Source organism: Spinacia oleracea, chromosome 5 (genome assembly GCF_020520425.1).
Source record: "Spinacia oleracea cultivar Varoflay chromosome 5, BTI_SOV_V1, whole genome shotgun sequence".
Taxonomy (NCBI): domain Eukaryota; kingdom Viridiplantae; phylum Streptophyta; class Magnoliopsida; order Caryophyllales; family Amaranthaceae; genus Spinacia; species Spinacia oleracea.
This window is the reverse complement of record NC_079491.1, coordinates 52,878,710-52,899,549: the sequence shown is the minus strand read 5'-3', so window position 1 is coordinate 52,899,549 and position 20,840 is coordinate 52,878,710. Positions and strand designations below refer to the sequence as shown.

At 36.0% G+C, this 20,840-nt stretch overlaps 2 protein-coding genes and 1 non-coding gene across 6 annotated transcripts; all 3 read right to left on the bottom strand.

The window, feature by feature from the left end:
* Window positions 1-560: 560 nt before the first annotated feature.
* Window positions 561-8,252, bottom strand: LOC110788450 (uncharacterized). Of its 4 annotated transcripts, XR_002533325.2 has the most exons (4): window positions 7,612-8,226; window positions 5,304-7,178; window positions 2,452-2,515; window positions 561-1,120 (listed from the first exon to the last, which is right to left on the bottom strand). XR_002533325.2 is itself a non-coding variant. In XM_021993095.2 (2 exons), exons 1-2 carry the CDS (start codon window positions 8,003-8,005, stop codon window positions 5,623-5,625), a joined length of 1,950 nt encoding a protein of 649 aa, XP_021848787.2. In that variant the 5' UTR covers window positions 8,006-8,252; the 3' UTR covers window positions 5,082-5,622. The 4 variants fall into 4 exon arrangements, 1 of the variants encoding a protein (XP_021848787.2); XR_008922036.1 differs by having other exon boundaries at window positions 561-2,515; XR_002533326.2 differs by lacking the exon at window positions 2,452-2,515.
* A 4,598-nt stretch (window positions 8,253-12,850) lies between these two features.
* Window positions 12,851-15,702, bottom strand: LOC110788433 (PKS-NRPS hybrid synthetase cheA-like). The gene is made up of 6 exons (XM_056829643.1): window positions 15,375-15,702; window positions 14,764-15,247; window positions 14,598-14,672; window positions 14,111-14,552; window positions 13,811-14,023; window positions 12,851-12,928 (listed from the first exon to the last, which is right to left on the bottom strand). Exons 1-6 carry the CDS (start codon window positions 15,700-15,702, stop codon window positions 12,851-12,853), a joined length of 1,620 nt encoding a protein of 539 aa, XP_056685621.1.
* Window positions 15,703-19,693: 3,991 nt separating this feature from the next.
* LOC130462252 (small nucleolar RNA R71) lies at window positions 19,694-19,800 on the bottom strand. The gene has a single exon (XR_008922354.1). It is a non-coding gene; the product is annotated as a small nucleolar RNA R71 (small nucleolar RNA).
* Window positions 19,801-20,840: the final 1,040 nt, after the last annotated feature.

The following is a 20,840-nucleotide window of genomic DNA, read 5'->3' as shown; positions in this document are numbered from 1 at the left end:
GATGCAATTGAAAAATTATTACTCATGATAAATGACTTAGTGTGTTTGTGTAGTTGACGAACTTGATGAATGCTTTCACTTAATGCTATACATGTATCTTATCAAATATTTTGCTCAAGAAAAATCTAAAATTTTAACTATTCAATGTAGCAATCGGGGCATCGCCCGAGCCACACACTAGTTAAATTTATTATACACCGTGGGCATACTAGACATAGGGCGGACTATGAAGATTATCAACATGTCTCCCGATTTTGTAATTTCGCAAAATATGCTTGGTTTTATGGGTCATACAGGTTTGCTCAGAAGCTGCTGAATCTATTCCTTTACTAAGACTGGATTCAGATTTATACCATGTTGATTGTTGTTTGAACGTAACCAAATACATATATTAGTTGCTACATTGGGCTATTTATGGATCACGAGGAACGCTCGGAGTTTAAAGCATGCTAATGGACATGGTTGTGCCTCCTGGTTTCTAATGGGCAAGTATTCAATCTTTTCTCGTCGCATGCAGGTTTGGCAATAACAGATGGAGCTATTCTAGCTATGCAAGTTGATGACACATGGAAAATAGATATAGGATAAGGAGGAATTGAATGGGATTAGTTCTCTCATATGATAATACACATTTTGAGGACAAAGGGGGGAAATTATGGTCCAGCAGCTTTTCCCCTTTACGCAAAAGCAATTCACTCAATGTATATGCAGTATATTCACTCATTTGTAGTATACACAAACTCTTCTTTATTTGTTTCCAACCTTTAAACCTTCAACCTTCAACCTTCAACCTTCAACCTTCAACCTTCAACCTTCAACCTTCAACCTTCAACCTAAGGGATGTTTCTTTACTTTGAACCATGGAGGATATAAAACGACCAGGCTACAAACACGGTTCTAAAGGTGGACAGGGAAACCTTGGCCACAGAAAAGCACACTGCCATTCCATACGCGATTAAGTAGCTTAATAAATTGTTAGGTACCTCAACTTTTAGCTTAAAAGTCTTCACTTATTGCTTGTGTTTCGCCTGAAATGATAAAATTGCCCTATGTTTCTTCAACTTATATAGTTTGATGTACATCATCAGCAGCACACCACTTCGAACTGTAATCGAAATTCCTGGAAAAGTTTGTTAAAGCATATTCATTAAACACAATTTCTAGAGCTCGGCAAGGGAGAATAGCTCAAAGATCAGCAGATCAAATTAAGCCTCTAATACTAATAACAACTTCCAAATTATGGGGTTCAGTTTGTACCAGTGATGCACATGAGGTATTTCATACTTAGAACACCAAGAAACTTAAACACAAGTTAGTTCTTGTAAGAAACTAGATGTCACTCTACAATCCTACAGTACAGCCCTTTAATAACACAAGGAAAAATACCGGAGCAATATAAGGGTGTGTTCCTGTACTAGTAACACTTTAGCAGGGTACAAAACAGATTACATACATACAGTAGAGGTAGTAATTATAATTTACAACATAAGATTTGGATAGATACAGAGTACACTATACTATACCTAAGCACCTCAATACTATAAAACTTGATGCACTATTCCTCAACCAGCATTCAGAAAAAATATACTATATCGGCAACCTAGAAACAAATATCCCATCACAAAAGAAAGCCACAGAAAAATGAAAGCCTATGCAACCACAACAATTTCTTTTCCTGTTGGAGAGGATCTTGTTAGTGCAAGAAGTTAAACAATTCCAATAAGACACCGGAAAAAAGATAAGACATTTCATAAAAAAATCATGCAAAGAGCAGAAGAAATGTAATGTAGTATAAGTATCTTTAGCCCAGTTTTCGCAAATTCAAAGCTCATATACGGAGTACCCTTAATTATATTGTTAAACAAGAAAACAAATTTTATTTATCAGCAACAAAAATTAGGCAAAGTAGGGGGACCAGCAGCCCATAAAGTGAGGGAAAAATATAAAGAACTCCAACCTCTTAATACATCAGAAACGAACACATTTGAGAATGCCCTAAAAATACAAATTTAGTTTGTGCCTGAATGCTTAATGAATTTTCCATGACCTATCCATCCACTTTAAAAAGTAATAATCATGGCTTGAAAGTCTCAACTTTTAACATACATCAAAATTCAAGATCCATTTTTCTGCACGTTTGCATCTACGCCAACTTAAGCATAATGTTCCCGAGGTGTAAGCCAACTTAAACGTAACTTACGAAGGCTAAACAATACATTAAACAAATAGAATAGGCAAACACAAAACCATCAAAAATCGACCTCTAACCTCTACAAAGAACTAAAAAGGGGGGGTGGGGGTAATCAAGACTTTTTATAGTATTTAATAACAGCATAGCATAAGACCAAGCATAAATGTACAAGACCTATCCAATATAAGAAACACATAAAAGACACAATAAACAAATAAATCAAAACACCTTAGCACTGAGAAAAAAAAAAGCTTACGTACCTTTTCTTATGCAAATGTATTCCAAAGGCAACTGGAGCTTTTTCTTATTCTGTCAATCTTTAATCTGAATAACAGCATACACATATGTGCTAATAAAAAGGTAATTTACAAGCGATAAACATTCCATGCAAACTGCAACTGCAATCTAGATATCCATATCAGTTTGTGAAGAGGCCAACAAACATACAAACATCACCATATATATCCATCGCAATAAGCACTTATAAGTGCATATATGTTCACGTTCAGAGTTTCAGACCGCAGTCCGCATAACATGATACATCAACATATGGATCTATCGCAACAGGCACTTAAAAGTGTGTAACATTCAGACACGCAGTCTGAAAAACATGCTGAAATGCATCCTTTTATATCCAGATGAACATATAAACATAATCTTCACAATGAAACTTTATGTACCCTGAAAGCATGCCATATTGACACGTTTCCGCCAATTCTTGGTATTTGGTGAACCTAAAAACAAGTGGTCCAGCTAAGAATCATAACCTGCAGTGGTTTAAGTGGTCTACTAAAAAGTCAACCATTAAAAAGAATTGCTACCACACTTCTATATCAGCAAGTGCAGACCCAATTTCCTCCAATATAGGCCTTTATTACGAACCTATTCAGGACAGCATACAAGTTGTTCTGCCATTTCTAGGCAGCAGCTAAATTCTACTGGTTTGAGCATTTAGTTATAGTTATTGTATTATTCTTGAAAAATATTTCAGGTGCTTTGATTTTCATCATTAGGAGCATATATCAATTAATCAAGTCCTGCACACCTGCTAAAGTATCTAGTAGGTAACACAAAAACTTAACACAAACTATTCCAAGTTTTCTCTACAACCTATTTTCCACAAGTCCTGAATGGTACACCAAAGAAGAAGGATAAAGGAAAAGGTATTTATTACTGTTGGAATACCTTAAATCTAGTGTTTTGGGCTATGGTTTTCTGTTAGGCATCAATATGGGCCTAGCCGTTAACGTATTTCAGAAGTGTCAAAACTCGCTTAACCTTTCCATAACACAGTATTTTGAACTTCACCAATATCAAAAAAAACTCTTTTCCTATGGTGGACGTAGCAAAATACATCGTTAGTAAATGACGTCAAATTTGTGTGTTCTTGTTAATGGAAAAGCTACGTTCTATCCCTGTTATGAGTCTGAGTCAATTTCATTTATCATTCTTGCATAGGTTACGACAACTACCTTATGCATCCTATATAGTGCTAACAAAGCTTCATTAGAAAATACCTCACCCGCAAGCTAAGAACGATATGGACAAGACAGTAATAGAGACAAGATGCATAGTAGCTTTTGAATAGTTAGATGAAATCTAAAGGAAAAAGTAGCACACTGGAAAATGTTTTAAAGGATATGAGATGCTAGCTAAGCCATATGTCGACCCGCCTTACAACCCCGTAAGACTAGAAAAAATTAGCATTTCATACTCCCTCCGTATTTTTTAGGAGTCGCATGTTGACCGGCACAAGTACTAAGGAAGTATAGTTGAATTTGATATAATAATGATGCAAGTGGGATAGTTGACAATAAAGAAATACAAAAAAAAAAAAAAAAGTGGGGTGTAAAAGTTACCAAAAAATGGAATTATTTATCATTTAAGTAGGTTCATAAGAAAGTAAAAAAATAATAAACAAGTGGAGAGTGGGTGTAAAAGTTACCAAAATTGAAATTGTGACTCCTAAACAAAATACGGCCCGAAGTAGTAATTGTATTTGTGACTCCTAAAAAAATACGGAGGTAGTATCTAAGAAAGACTAGAAAAAATTAAAACAGAAGGGATGAAGGTGTGACACGTAGAAAAGTTAATACAAAATATGTTAAACTATTAACAATTCATATCTATTGTTTACCATGAGTTAACCAAGTTCAACTAGATATTGAAAACACACTGCCTTATTCTGAGAAGTAATAATAACTGTATACATCCTTTATACGATGTTACATTTCACAATAAAGTTGCATTTTCATGATCACTTTAAAAAAGAAACACTGTTTCACTCCCCTATGAGGAGGCTAAACACCACCTTTCCTCTTGTCTATCTTCCATGGTATGCAAAACCAGTGTTACCTAATATGCGGTGCACAATAGCGGAAAGGGTAGGCGAACGCAATTCGCTAGCTAATTATGTTAAATTAGCTATAGTGTTTCGCAGTACAAATACGCGGGTTCCATACACAATTCGCAGGGGAAACCGGTATATTAGGTAACTCTGCTCCACACCTTCATAGTTCCAAACTACTCTCACGTGAAAAGTTTGGTGAGTTTTTCAAGGAACATCAGAATTAGGGAATTGTCTCTAACATCTTCAAACATATACACAATCAGAAACTATATAATCCCATCAACAACACACACAAAATAATCAATCACACCAATCAGCCCATTTGAATGTTATACAGTTATAGGATTTAACAGAATCCCGACCAAATTCACAGTTCAATTGAGAGGAATCCTACCAAAAATACAACACTATGCAATTAGAGATATGAAAAACAAAGAAAACGAGGTATAGGGAAAATGAATCAGAGACCTGCTAGAGGAAGAAAGTACATTGACCAAAAGAAGTAAAAGACATGGATGGAATTCAAATTATAACATCCACTAAATCAAATTTAAATGCATATCAACCACCAAACAAGATTCATAATAAGTGAAATTCATGTTAGAAATATTACAATCACTAAATTCGAATATCCAAACAAAATTTGAAATTTCACCGCGAAGAAACCAAGTTTCAAGAAGAAACTATGACTTGAAAGTTGAAAGTTGAAAGTTGAAACAGAGAAATACCAGAACTTGCATAGATTAGAGAAAAAGAACGAACCGGTGGTAAAGAGGTTGCTGCTACAGAGCTTAACTGGCGAGATAGAACCACATTGAAGATGACTTGATGCTGGCCAGAGACTTGGCTAAAATGATGCTGTGAAGAGCGAAACACTTGAAGACGAGAGTATTTTTGAATTTTTTTAAAAAAGGTCTGAAGGTGATTGTCAAAGATAAATTAGGGAGAGGAGTTAGCTGAAGCTCAGAATTCTTTTCATTCGGAGCGCCAAAGTTTTTATTCAGACTGCCACTTGAAGTCTACTATGAAAGAGTCAATAAAATTTACAATAAGTCACGTTATAAGTCTGTTTCAATAATTACTAAGGGTGTTTATTCCCTCGCAATATTTGAAACAGAAACTGCGCATGTTGCAATAAACCGTTGCTCAAATATGTTCCATTTGTACTGGACTGAGCTTGGTTCGTCAACATGGTATGACCACCTACTTGGTTGTTGTTGTTTGCTTCTCCTCGAGTCACACTGTTGGTCGCTATCGACACTGGTAATTTTTCAAGGTTACCACCTTGTTGTTCAACCGGTGCTGGATTACCATTGAAGTTTTGACCACCACCTTGGCCATTGAAAGCACTGAATTCTGAGTTTCCTCCAAACTTGCTATTAGTTGCTGGAAAGTGCTGGTTCTGATGGTTACGCCTGCCATAACATATTGAGGCCTTATGTCCAAATTTTTTGCAGTTGTAACACTGCAAATAATTCCCTTGGCAATCTCTACCTGGGTGGTTCTTATTACACTTCCTACAATTACGCGTTGTTTTCTTGTATGGTTCAACGTGTATGTTGTTGTTGTTGTTGTTGTTGTTGTTGTTGTTTTCATCTCCTTGAGTCCAACTGTTGGCAGCTATCTTCACTGGTGTATCTGCAAGGCCATCTCCTTGTCCAACCAGTGCATGACTACTGGCCTGAGCTTTGTTCATCGCCATAGTAGGACCACCATCTTCACTGTGGTCGTCCTTTGCTTCTTCTTGAGTAGCATTGCTCGTAGCTATCATCACTGGTGTTTTTTCAAGGTCGCCTCCTTGTCCAACAGGTGCATGATTACCATCGAAGTTTTGACCACCACCTGGGCCATTATTTTCACCAAAGTTTGAGTTTTCTCCAAAGTTGTTTCCACTAGAAGTGGGAATATTGCTGAGTTGATTGTCGCTGAGCTTGCTCTTGTTTGCTGGAGAGTGCTGGTTCTGATGGTTCATAGGATTGCTATGACATTCATAGGATTTATGTCCGAAAATCTTGCAGTGAAAACACTGAATTGGATTTCCTTTGCAGTCTCTTCCATGATGGTACAAAGTACACTTCCTACAACTACGAATTTTCTTAGAACCACCTCCCTGGGTCTGCATGTTCTGCCTCTGGTTATTCCCACAACCCCCCGCATTACTCTTGAAATTTCCTCCAGCATTGGTCTGAAATTGTCCCTTAAGCTTCTTGTTAGAAAACTTGCAATTAGGGGAATCAATCTCCCCTTCATTTTTTCTCTTCTTCCCAACCTTTTTGTTCTCCTTCCGCTGATCACTAGAAAAGTTGGCAGCTGTCTGAGATGCCTTCTGTAGGTTACTTACCTTATCATTAATAATACTACCATTTTTGGGTGGAGGTGACTCATTTCCGGTAAGAGGAGGGCTACCATCGACGAGACTAGTCCACAACCACACGCTTTTGGCTGCAGCAACAAGGACGGCAGAGGCTTGAAACGGATGGGCAAGAAGGATATTGTATCTTCTCATACGCAACTGATGCAGGGCATTTGCAAAATCGCGATCACCAGAAATCAAAAGATAATTAGCTGGGGCAGGGTTATCAACAGCCCAAAACAACATATCAACTAGAATCTTCTTGTCACTGGCATCTTTAACACCTGATCAAAGTGGGGCATGAGGGCTTTATAAGAAAGGGTAAAGGGAACATAAAAAGCATATTACTCTACAGAATTTGACAACATCTCAGCAAATGTTCATAGATGTGGCTACGTTTTACGCAGGCTGTCACCTACATGCAACCGGCAACTCTCCTCCTTAATCTGGGCTTGGGGTAAGCGGTGAATTAACTCACAGGCGATTTAAGTTTGATAACGAAAGATAATTCTTTATCAAGACACATGATGATAAATATTATCAAAAGTCGGAATTTAGATGATTACCAAGGACATGAATTCATAATAAGCAAAAAAAAAAAATTGAAATCAAGTTAAATTAAAACCCTTAAACCCAATAAATTAATAAATAAAGTTAGTAATCAAATCGACTGTTTCTCAAGGTAGAATGAAAGTTAAACTAAAATAAAATAAATACCAGCAGGGACATGGTTGAGGGAGATGCCGGTAGAAGAGAGGGCGTGCTGAACGGCAGTGGAAATACCGCGGGTGTCGCCATAAGCCGAAATCGAAACAGAACCGCCGTAATCCAATTTAAGGAGGGCGGAGGCGATATTTTGCGCAATCAAATTAGGATCACAACTTTTCGGCACCGGACAATTCTCAATGTCCCACCACACCGACGTCTTCGCCTTTCGGTACTCCTCCAGGACTTCCGCCTTGGCCTCCACTTTCAAAATATGATTACGATTTTGATTCAATTCCTCCGCCACTTTCAATTCTACTTCTTTACTCTTATCTTGTTCTGCAACTGTGTGTTTCGATCCACTGCTGCTCTTTGGTGACCCTGAATTGACGGTCGATGAAGCCATTGAAGAAGAAGGGTGCTTCGAAGTTTTGCTACTGGAAACTTTTCAATGTTGCACTCTTTCGATTTTTTTTACATGAATAAAGTATAAACCCTAAATTTTGGACTTGCGCACTTAGTTGCAGGGCGACACGCAGTTTTTGAGTTCACAAATCACAACCGAGGTGGCAAAAGTCCCAGAAACTGATGTGAATATGTGATCCGTATTTGAAACAAAGTTATCGGTACCGGTGAAAGTTATAAACCAAAATCCAATCCAACTCCAATTAGAAATTCAGTTTGTTTATATGTTTTTTTTGGATAAATTATTTTTCACAAAATCTTTGTTTACAAAGGTTGTACAATAAATTATTGTACACCAAGCCCAACTAACAGACTTTGGGCTAGACTCACACGTGTGAGTATGAAAGAACGCTTTTATTTGTTTCTCGCTTCTCTCGCCACTCTTTGTTCATTCATTCTCTATCTCTCTCTCCCCCTCTCCTAACTAGCGATTGTTCTGCGATTTTCTTCGATTGTTGCGAATTTCTCTGACTGTTTTCTCTGCGATTAATCTTCATTGATTCCACTCCATAATCAAGGTTATTTTTCTTTTTTTTGTGTGTATTTTTCTTAATGTTGATTCCATTCATTGTTGATTAATGTTTTTAATTATTCCACATATTTTGTTCTACGGTCGGATCAATGAATTCGTATAATAGATTTGGGAGAAAAGATAGGATTTAATCGCATGATTCCACTTTTTTAATTAAGATTTCACAATAACTAATTGGAGATGCTGTTGTTCGTTCAACACCCGAGGAATGAAAGCAAAGTTTGTATGATGAAATTGTGAATAATAGCTTTAAAATCACCAAATTGGGAATTTATTTGTTTATCTATTCGAAATTGGGTATAGTGAGATTGATTTTCGTATAAATTTGTATGATTTTCGAATAAATCTAAAAGTTTAGAAAAATCAACATAAAAGTTAGCTCTGTTATAATAAAAGTTAAGAAAAATCTTATATCAGTTTACCTAACTTTTACTACCTTAGAGCTAACCTTTAATGTAAAAAGACTAACTTTTATTTTTTTTTTACTTAAAAAATGCTAACTTTAGCTTATGAGATTTCACTTAAGTAAAAAGTTAGGAATATTAATATAAAGTTAAGAATGCCGATATAAAAGTTAGCTATAGTGTAGTAAAAGTTAAGAAATTTTTATGTCAGTTAACCTAACTTTTACTACATGAAAGCTAACTTTTAAAAGAAAAAGTCTAACTTTAACTTTTTTACTTAAAAATGCTGACATAAACTTCTGAGGTTTCACTTAAATAAAAAGTTAGGAATATCAATATAAAAGTTAGCTCTGTTGTAGTAAAAGTTAAGAAATTTTATATATCAGTTTACCTAACTTTTACTACACGAAAGCTAACTTTTAATGCAAAAGACTAACTTTTATTTATTTATTTTACTTAAAATATGCTAACTTAAGGGCTGCCGAACTTGGCATGTTATACCTGAACATGCAATCTGTTTACATTTTTACCTTTTCTTCAGCTGATGTGAGTCATACAATCTGTTTTATTCTACACTTTGTAATTTTATGTGTTAAATTTGTGGTTCTGTAGGTTAAAGTTATAGAAATTGTTCTAAAAGTTAAGACAGTCTTCCGTCGTCTCAAACCTAACTTTTACTTTTAATAACTTAACTTTAACTGCTAAAAGTGTGACTTTTATATTTCTACCTTTCTTCAGCTACTGTGAGTCATCCAATCTATTTATTGCAGACATTGTAGTTTTTTGTGTTAAAGTTGTAGTTATGTAGGTTAAAGTTAAGGAAATTGTTCTAAAAGTTAAGACAGTATTCCGTCATCTCAAACCTAACTTTTACTTTTAATAACTTAACTTTAACTGCTAAAAGTCTGACTTTTATATTTCTACCTTTCTTCGGATAATGTGAGTCATGCAATCTGTTTTATTCCAAACGTTGTAGTTTTCGTGTTAAAGTTGTAGTGTTGTAGGTTAAAGTTATGAAAATTGTTCTAAAAGTTAAGACAGTCTTCCGTCATCTCAAACCTAACTTTTACTTTTAATAACTTAAACTTTAACTGCTAAAAGTGTGACTTTTATATTTCTAACTTTTTTCAGCTACTGTGAGTCATCCAATCTATTACATTGTAGTTTTTGTGTTAAAGTTGTAGTTATGTAGGTTAAAGTTAAAGAAATTGTTCTAAAAGTTAAGACAGTCTTCCGTCATCTCACACCTAACTTTTACTTTTAATAACTTAACTTTAACTGCTAAAAGTCTGACTGTTATATTTCTACCTTTCTTCAGCTACTGTGAGTCATCCAATTTATTTATTGCAGACATTGTAGTTTTCTGTGTTAAAGTTGTAGTTCCTTAGGTTAAAGTTAAAGAAATTGTTCTAAAAGTTAAGACAGTCTCCGTCATCTCAATCCTAACTTTTACTTTTAATAACTTAACTTTAACTGCTAAAAGTCAGGATTTATATTTGTACCTTTCTTCGGCTAATGTGAGTCATGCAATTTGTTTTATTCCAAACGTTGTTGTTTTCGTGTTAAAGTTGTAGTGTTGTAGGTTAAAGTTATGAAAATTGTTCTAAAAGTTAAGACAGTATTCCGTCATCTCAAACCAAACTTTTAATTTTAATAACTTAAGTTTAACTGCTAAAAGTCTGACTTTTATATTTCTCCCTTTCTTCAGCTAATGTGAGTCATGCATTCTTTTTATTTCACAGATTGTACTTTTCTGTGTTAAAGTTGTAGTTTTTATAGGTTAAAGTTATGGAAATTGTTAAAAGTTAAGAAAAGTTTTGTACCAGTCTACTCAGTATGCAAATGTTTGAATACTAAGACTATTAGCTCAAATGGTAGAGCAATGTGCATTTATGTACATGGTGTGGGTTCAAGTCCCATATAGCCTACATACTATTGAGTTGTGTTTTGGTTCAATATACTTAGAAATGACTAACAATATAATTAATGTCACCTTTGAGTTGGTAAAAGTTACCAAAAATGCCGACTTATTTTTCAAATAAAACCAATAGCCTATGTAGGATTTGAACCTACATCTTCGCGCAATTGCACGGTGCTCGGCGGGTTGAGCTAATAGGCTTACAAAAATAAAAACACACAATGTATAAGAAGATGGTAAATTCATGGATTTAGAATTTATAGTAGTACATTGTGTAGTGTTTAGTGTTCACTTTACATGCATTACAAAAGTACAACCAAATGTCCAATAAATTTCATCTCCAAACTCCTGTATTCTCATTATAAGGACACACAATATGAACTTTTCAATCGGTAAGTGAAGTTATAAATGATGCTTGCCTTGGTTCGCATATTGGATTTTATCTAATACTCCAACATCTTCGGAGTATGATCTACTCCACAAAAACAATACCATCTTAAGAGGCTCAAGCAACTCAATTCTCAGTCTTTCTAACAGTTCATTGACAATGCAAGGGAGATGTTCTCAAGAAAGACAAAATCTCGATGTTATGGGGTAATCTCAACCTCCCCCCCTAACTTGCTGGATCATAATAGATGTAATAGCAATTGGCCTGCAGCTGTCCACTCACAGCCAAATCCTATGAACCCCATGGACAATGATATTATTTCTCCAAATATTTCTATCCAAAGTCACTCGAATATGATGCAAAACATGAGTTGTGGCTGGAGAAGACATGCCTAACTAATAACAAGCTAAGCAAAAACACAAACAAAGAAACTGTCTACACTAGGAACAAAACCTACTTTACAGATTGATACTTCTTTTATAAAAGCACGATTTCAATACATCGACAAAAACACCAGAAAAGCAGGCATACAATTAAACAAGCATAGCAAAAGGCAAACAGAAACAGAAGCACGAACCAGTTTCGGATACAGGCAACCCAATGTCACTTGGTCCTGCACTTAGTGCACCTCGAAACTCTTCCCTTGTCATTCCTCTAGCACTGATGACACATATCTGAAAATCTGAATCAATCTTGATACCCTGATACAACGAACAAACAAACAAGTGAGAATGATATGAAACCAAATCAATCAATTGAAGATTGAATCTTTAGGAAGATTATAGTATTACATTCTCAAAAACATGCGTCATTTTCACAAACACCTGGTGTGCTACTACTTGCAGCTGCCTCTTTCTTCTTTCTATTGCTTGGCTTAGCTTCAACCTCTTCACCATCATCCCCGCCTTCTACCTTGCCACGCTTCTCCAACACATGTTTCATAATTTCCAAATCTAGGTGTTCAAATAAACTATAAAATAATTATTCATTTGCAGAAGAATGTAGATAACAAAGAATAAATAAATAGATGTATAGGTTGATAATCGCAAAGAGAAGACAACATTCAGTAGAATTTTCTCATGGAATTGAATGATTTTTCGCGATTTCGAAGTTTTTCCCCTATTTCTTACCTGAATTTTAACGCTTCTCTCTCCTCTGGTTTTGCGGCTTCCAGTTCCCCTTCCTTTGTTTCTGCGTTGTTTTCTCTCTTCTCTATAGCGTCGTTTTGTTCTTCAGTTTAATAATTTCGCACGTGCGAATTCTCGGTGTACGTTAATATTAACGTACATCTGTTACGCGCAAGACCTATTGATTATTTTTTACCACCTAAAAAAATTGAAAATTTATTTTTACTACTTAAAAAAATAAAACTTGTAGCTTCTAAATGCAGATTTTTTTTCTAAATACAGAAAATAAAATTACCAAATTAACCTAATTAATTATTTTAAAAAGAAATCCCAACGCCACTAACTAAATGGGTTTTTTGAAGACAATGAAGTACTAATACAATATTTTCTTTTGCAAAATATCCCTCCACAAGTACTTCAAAAAGCGTAATCAATCATATTCCAAAGAATAAACTCGAGCTTCCATTTCTTGTCACCATTTTTACTATGATCAAGCTGATAACATTACCAAGATTATAGATATAACATTAATTATATGACGCGGAAGTTAGGAGCACGACCTATTTCGGGCATCCATTTCAACAAAAGTACAGCTTCGCCGAAATAACAATACCAATCATGGGTATATCAACAAATACATAAATAAAATGAATCGTGTTTCCCTTAAATATGAAACAAATCAATTTATGATCAATACCCATAATCCAAATTAATCGTACATATAGAAATAATACTTTATAAGATTAATAGTATCTACGTACCTAATAAACATTATTGTCCATTCTAACAATAAAACAAAATGTTCAAAATAACTAATTAATTATATCCGCTAGACACAATATTTAGCCACGCAACACTTCCATCTATCGATCTTGTGATAAAATGGAGCATCTCATCCTTGTACTGTACCATCGTGAAAGTTAAACCAAGGTCCCCAAAACTCTGGAACCGGGCACTCATTCATCAAAGAAACCTGTAAATAATTATTACAAGGTAAATATAATATTATACAAGGTAAAAATTACAACAAAACGTTATAAAAAAGTAGCACATACATACCGAAACAAAGTGGACACAAGATCTTAGAAATGCAACTCAAATAAGTTTTTCCGGAGTTGTGAAGCCTTCTGGTACATATAATGGCAAATAAGTCATAGTACCAATTTGTATCGGATCAAGAGTAACTAATGTAACATTGTACGCAGTCGCAATTACAAGGCCCATATAATCCATGCGCATCCAATAATCATGCTGACAAGGACTCTCGTAATAGTTAAGCCTACGTAATATTGCTAGGGCTCCTTCTTGACTTTGATTCCATACAACCATCCAAAAATCCAAAAGGCTCTCTATGAACAAATATAAATCCATACGCACTCTTCTCCACTGGTCTTCGGACCCATAAATTTGATGTGCCACTAATCTATAACCACAATTACAATCTGCACCTACATTTTTATATTCATAGATAAACGGTACCAGATGAACTGGAATCTCAGCAGGTATAAGATCTTCCCTTGTAGGATTTTTAGTGGAACGAGATTTTCTTTTATTACTCGATGAAGGTTGTTGAGTAGCACGATTAGGAACCTTTTTTTGTACATGCTCCTAGTATGACAAGTCTCTTTTTGTGGAACTTCTACTTGATGGACGACCCATAGGTTTTCGGTCACATACAGGCTCTTCCAATGGAACTGATTCAGGGTGTATTATCTTCTCCAATTGAAATATATATTGTTTTTTGGCTTCCGGGGCTTGATTCTTCATGTTTTCAAAATAAGATTTTAATATTTCATCATCATCCTGATATTGACTGTAAGGTCCAATGGGTGTATTAGAAGTACTGAAACCTTCCATATGAAGTGTCCTCCAAAATATATGAACACCATTTAAATCAATACTCTTTCCTTCTCCATCAAGTAACCTCATCTCATGTGCGCATGGGAGACCATGTAAAGTTCGCAAGTAACATCCAAAAGTTGCAGGGTCAGTTCCTACTTTATGTCGACCATATTCCTCATTAATTTTTCTTATTGCTAAATGTGAAACTTTACCTCTCAACTGACTCAGAAGATGTAGAACAGTAATATGAAGATCAATGTTCTCAGACCTAACAAAGCTGGCTTTAATTTCATTTTCCTAAAGCTCTAACAAGGAATGCAACCTTTTCCAAATTGTATCCAAACTCCCTGTAGATGTCTTCAAAAATCTCTTCAAAACATTATGAGCACTTTCAACCCTAGAATGAAATATAAAGAAATTAATCACAAAACCAAAAAATATTACATAATATAATTATTACAACGACAAAAGAATAACGTTTTTAATACCTATTAGTGGTACGGTTCCCCAAGTGAAACATCTTTTTCGTATAAGCTTGCACAAATTTCTTTGAGTGGATCAACCATGTATCTTCAACATACTGCAATGTCTTTGGATGAGAAGCAAATTTTTTTTTTAATTGCATTACATTAGCTTCATACTCGGCTTCTGTCTCAGCATAAACAATTTTGTTCCAATAGCGAAGAAATCCTGACGCAAATAGAGCACTCCTAGTATCAAGTTTTGCCCTAGCTTCCACATTTTTAGCAATATGACGTATACACAACATATGATGACTCTTGGGAAATACATCATCAATCGCGTGTATTAAAGCATACTCCTTATCAGTAACAATAACTTCTGGCATATGATCAGGATCAAAGAGAGCTCTCACACACTGAAGTGCCCATTTAAAACTCTCCCTTTTCTCATCTTGAAGAAATGCAAATCCAACAACAAAATTTTTCCCAGTCGGAACACATCCAACTATTTCTAGCAGGGGAATTTTATATCTATTTATTTTATAAGTGAAATCCATCATCAACACATGATTAAATAAGCGCAACATATGCACCAACTTTTTTATTAGCAAAAAATAAATCAGTTAACACATTTGTACCTGGTGTAGCTCGATACCAATAGAAATAAGATTCATCATTCAAATATTTTAGAGTTTGTTGCATAACTGATCGACCATTCATTTCTTCGTTCCTTATTTTGTGCCGAAAGTTGTATATTTGTTTCACTCTAGTTAAGTTCTCCTTGTTTTCATTCTTTATTGACACCAATATCTGTGAAGGAGTCACATGAGCTCGAGTCATCTCCTTTGTTTTATTCTTCTCATCCATAGTCAACCTACTAATTATTGAACGACCCACATTATATGCAGGAAAATCATGATTGTGATTTCCATCATTTATAAGCAATCTCCAAGTTCCTCCAACCATTTCCTTTCCATTAAGACGAAATGGACACTCACATCTTTTCGATCCAGTGCTACGCCTGGTATTTACTTATGCACTAGAAATATTTCTACGATAAGATAAAGATCTTTCACATCCCAACAATACATATGCTTCTCCGGATCCGTTTTCTGCACCTCCTTTGGAAGAGATGATAACTATGACCATTTTGTGCATTTTTCCGATGTTTCTAACAAATGTTATTAACTCGATTCGACTTTTAAATGTCATGTTTGTCTCGAACAAGTAGCCAAATCCTTCAACTAGTTCGAATTTGATTGGATAAAGACATCCTGTAAAATAATTAAATAATACAAATACTCATAAGTTAATTGTAATACAAATTCATATACTGTAATAGTTTATGATTAGGGAAAGGATTGGGCTAGCGTATAGAAAAATTCCATCACCACAAAGACTAAATTTGAGCATGATCAGTATAGACTAACAAAATCAAAGTTCATATACTATGATAGTTTATGCTCAACCGGCCTACCCCTGTTAATTATGACTAACATATCTTATACGTAGTATCGGAACGAAAGTTCATATAATGTAAAAGCTCACAGTAAATCTTATTACTCACATAATAGTGAACTGGGCTATCGTTTGAAGGTGAAGTACGTAGACAAATATGATAATTCATGTACACCTTATGTCTATCTTGCAAATGATACTTCCCGTAATCATGGTTTAATAATAGACATTGTTTGCTATGATTAACAGGGGTGGGATGATTGCATGACTCACATCATCCCAATATGATAAACATTGTTTGTTGACTCACGTTAGCTCTAATTCTCAATTTGCCGCCCTACAATATTGTAAATGGGATCCCAAACACTATAATCTTTGATTTACTCCCCTATTAATAAACGAAATACAATTTTATCAAAAAAAAAAAAGCACCCACTCCCTGTTTAGTCAGAAAACACTTCTTAAACATAAACTTAGATAATATTTAACGGATTGATGTTAAACATAAACTGACCGGATTTGTTGTTGTATTTTCTGGATATCAAATCATAGAATAAAAACAACCATAAAATTCCTTAATAGTTACATCTGAATTTGTTGTGGTATTGTCAGGATTTTCATGTCCTCCTTCCTCCATACTCTTAGATTTTAGAATTATTAGACGCATACAACTATTGAGTTTTTATCAAATATCATTGATCATACTCAGATCACTATAAGATAAGTTTTATCATGTATTTCTATGATACAAGGACACTGCCATATATTTCATAGCATTGATAATTGTAGAATTAACGTAATAGTTGAGTTTCATGTCTGGTAAAATCGCTTGTGATTTGCTGGGATATTTTTTAAATGCTTATTTATTTATTAATTAATTAGGGCACTTTGGTAATTTTAATCTCTGCATTTAGAAAATAATTTCTGCATTAAGTAACACCCTTTTACTACCTGAAAAAAAAATTAAAAGTAGTGTTTTACTACCTAATGAGTATGTTGAGTTGGAGAAACGGAAATTTTGATTCTCTATCAGGCCAAATCTCATCCCAAACTTCTGTATATCAACCATGACTAGCAGAACGGTAGTTTTGAAGAAATCTCATGTCAAATATCAAGTACAACGTGGCAAGGTGATCACATCAATAAGCTTAGCTTAGCTTGGCTTAAATTGATGACTTGAGCTATTGTTGCATTTAAAACACTCATGACATTACCATCTAAAAACAATATCGTTTTGATCTGAGGGGGAAATTCAATATGGATTGTTGGATAGGAGGAGCAAGATAATTGCAACGGGTATTCTTACTGCTTGTTCTGCTTCATTATGTTCTGCTAGTCAATGGCTTGATTGAGGATAATGGTCTAATCTAGCACTTTTGCAATTTCAAAAAAGGTCTTGATATGTGTGTTTTATATAGAGTTTTACCCCCGTCCCTTAGTACTTTTATGCATCAAATGAGCTCTTAGGAGCCGTTTTTAGTACTAATATGTGTTATTGAGTGTGCCTTGAGTTTCAGGTTTGATTAGTGAGAAATTGGTCTTTTTAGACCAGTTTCATGGTGATTTAGGCCACTACACGAACCCGAGGAAGTTCGGGACCATTATCGTCGACTTTCGGTAGCCTTAGATGCTTATGGTTGAGCCCCGGGAGTTAGACTCGGTGATACGGGCGAAAGATGTTGATGATTGCAAATCGCCCTGTGAGCTGAGGGCGAAACGCGACTATCGGGCGGAAGAAGAAGGAATTAAAGTCTTCCATGCGCGCCCGTTCGGACGCACTTCGCCCGGTCCGGATCGGGCGGCCGTCTGGGAGCTGTTCTAAGCCTTTCGCAAACCGCCCGATCGGGCGGAATTTGGCCCGATCGGGCCGACTATCGAGCACATCGCCCGATCGGGCAAAGCGACGCCCGATCGGGCGACGCCAACCTCTGCAGTTTTTTCGCGAGTTTCTTTTCCGTTTTTGAGTGTTATTTTGGGCAAACTATATATACTAAGCAGTATTATTTTTAGTGACATCTTTTTATTCTACTTTTTAGCACTTAGTTTAATTTAGTTTTCTCTCTAATTTTTTCAACACTTAGTTTTTATTTCTAATAAAAAATTCAAGCTTTATTATTTCATTATCCTTTAATTAGGTATTGTTCTTTACTTTAATCTATTTTATCACTTTAATCATGTTTTCCATTATATTAATCGCTTTGTTATTTATTACCATGAGTGAGTAGTTTAATTTCTAGGGTTTGGGGATCCATGAATGCATGATTGAGATTATATGTGGACTTGATTATTTATTGATTGATTATAATTTCTATAGCTTATTATTATTGCTCGTCAATTCTGTTCGGTCGGACTATTTTCATTTGAGTTTGATTAACCTTAGATTATGCGCCGAGAGGTATAAATCTGATGTTTTTGGTCTGTGGCTATTAGATAGGAATTATTTCTAGTACATAGCGAGAGCCTGCTAGTTATTTTATCCTAAGGAATTCATAAGATTCGAGAGATGCATGTTTTCCTAGTTATGATTGTTAATTGATTGTTATTGTCCGTTGTCCAATCCCGGTCTGCATTTATGGTGAACCGCTACCCTAGATTCCCTTAATATTGTTATTTTCCAATTTGATTATTGCCTTAGTTTAGTATACAAACCAATCCAACCCTTTGTTACCAGTAGTCTAGATTAGTTAATTAATAGTAGAAAGAACACTGTTTCCCTGTGGATTCGATCCTGACTTCCCTTGCTACCCAGCTAGTGGACTTAGGTTTATTTTTGATAAGGTGATATGACTTAAGCCTGTCAAATTTTGGCGCTGTTTCCGGGGAAACGGTTTTATTTTCTGTTATTAATTGTTATTTCTAGATTATTGTTTATTACTTCTCAAGGAACTCCCGTTCCTTGAGATCGGATCTCACGACTGTTCTCTAGTTTTTGCTTGTTTATGCCCAGGACTGTCCATACCAGCGATCTGACTTCGTTCGATCCTGAACCTGAACGGACCTTTTGTAGACGACGTAGATTCATTGAACAGTTGAGAGACTATTCGGACTCTGAATCCGACCATCTGATTGGCAATCTATTCCATACAGATTCAGAGATGGATGAACAAACACCACCACCACCCCCCCACCTGCACCAAGGCTTACAGACTATTCTAAGCCAAGTCTGTCTGTGCTTCCCAAGGCGATCATGCCTTCTATTGCGGTCGGGAATTTCAAGATTGAACCCCTGCTGATAAATATGATTGAGAGACACCAATTCGGTGGAGAAAAGGGTAAAGATCCTAATCTCCATATTCAGTCTTTCATTCAATATTGTGCCACTGTTAAGCAGAAGAATCTAACACCTGAGCAGACTATGGAGATGCTTTTTCCATTTTCATTGAGTGGGAAGGCAAAGCTATGGATTAATAGTCTCAACCGCACAGCTATGAAAATCACCGATTGGGATTCTTTGGCTCTTGCTTTCTATGTGAAATACTTCCCACCTGAGAAGACGGCTCGTCTGAGGGGAGAGATAATTTCCATTACCCAACGAGCAGACGAGAGCTTGTTTGAAGTCTGGGAAAGGTTCAAGGATCTGCAGAGAGAGTGCCCACACCATGGTATGGATGTCTGGTTCTTGATCCAACAATTTTACAACGGTCTGGGCAACGAGTCTAGACTTATTCTAGATTCTGCTGCTAGTGGGAGATTTATGCAACTGGAGGTGTCTAGAGCTTTAGAGGTGATTGAGGAGATTGCCATTCATAGTGCCCAATATGGGAATCCTAGAGGTTTTGCCGACCGGGGTGTTAAGCATGAGATGAATTCTATTGAACATCTTACTGCTCAGCTAACTACCCTACATCACAAGCTGGATAATATACAAATCGCATCTTCTCAGTCCACCCAACATGCTAGTTTGCCAATGTCTGTGATAGTTGTGGGATGCAAGGTCATTATGCAAAGGAATGTAAGAGCTCTATCGAACAGTGCAATGCGTTCCAGTCCTACAAGCAGAATAATCCGTACTCCAACTCTTACAATGAGGGGTATAAAAATAACCACCTGCTATCATATAGGAGTACTAATGTTCAGAACCCCCATCAGATACAACAACCCTACCAACCACCACCACAGCAGTCATACCAACCGCGGGGTAACTACAGCCAGCAGTCTAGTGGACCACCTGGGTTCCCTAGACAAAACACATCCCCTCCACCACCACAACCTCAACCCGCACAGTCTGATCCCATGCTTGTAGAGATGAGGAATATGATGTTGCAATTGCAGAAGTCTCTGAGCGAAAAGGATGCCAAAATTGATGCTCTTACTTCTCATAACAAGATAATGGATACACAGTTGGCGCAAATGGCTACTACTCTTGCAGGGAGACCTGAAGGTCATCTCCCTTCACAGCCTGTGCACAGAGAGTCTGTAAATGTTGTCACTTTGCGGAGTGGATATGAGTATGATGGGCCGCCTATGACCATCGAAGGAGATGTTGAGGCGCTTGTCAGTGGTGCTGTGCCAGAAGAAAGTGAGAAGGTGGTCGAGGAGAAGGAATCTAGCACAAGGGTTGAGAAGAAAGTTGAGATACAAGTTCCACCTATCAAACTTCCCTTCCCTCACCGTCAGCTTAAGAACAAGCTAGACAAGCAGTTTGG

What these genes read in the sequence shown, in the direction of transcription:
- LOC110788450 (XM_021993095.2), bottom strand. Translation starts at nt 8,005, where the DNA reads ATGGCTTCATCGACCGTCAATTCAGGGTCACCAAAGAGCAGCAGTGGA. An exon ending in CCTCAACCATGTCCCTGCTG is followed by an intron (nt 7,179 to 7,611) that starts GTATTTATTTTA and finishes CACTTTGATCAG; the next exon opens with GTGTTAAAGATGCCAGTGAC.
- LOC110788433 (XM_056829643.1), bottom strand. Translation starts at nt 15,702, where the DNA reads ATGGTTGGAGGAACTTGGAGATTGCTTATAAATGATGGAAATCACAAT. An exon ending in TTGGATACAATTTGGAAAAG is followed by an intron (nt 14,553 to 14,597) that starts GTTGCATTCCTT and finishes AATTAAAGCCAG; the next exon opens with CTTTGTTAGGTCTGAGAACA. An exon ending in CCGAAGACCAGTGGAGAAGA is followed by an intron (nt 12,929 to 13,810) that starts GTGCGTATGGAT and finishes TAATGTTATCAG; the next exon opens with CTTGATCATAGTAAAAATGG.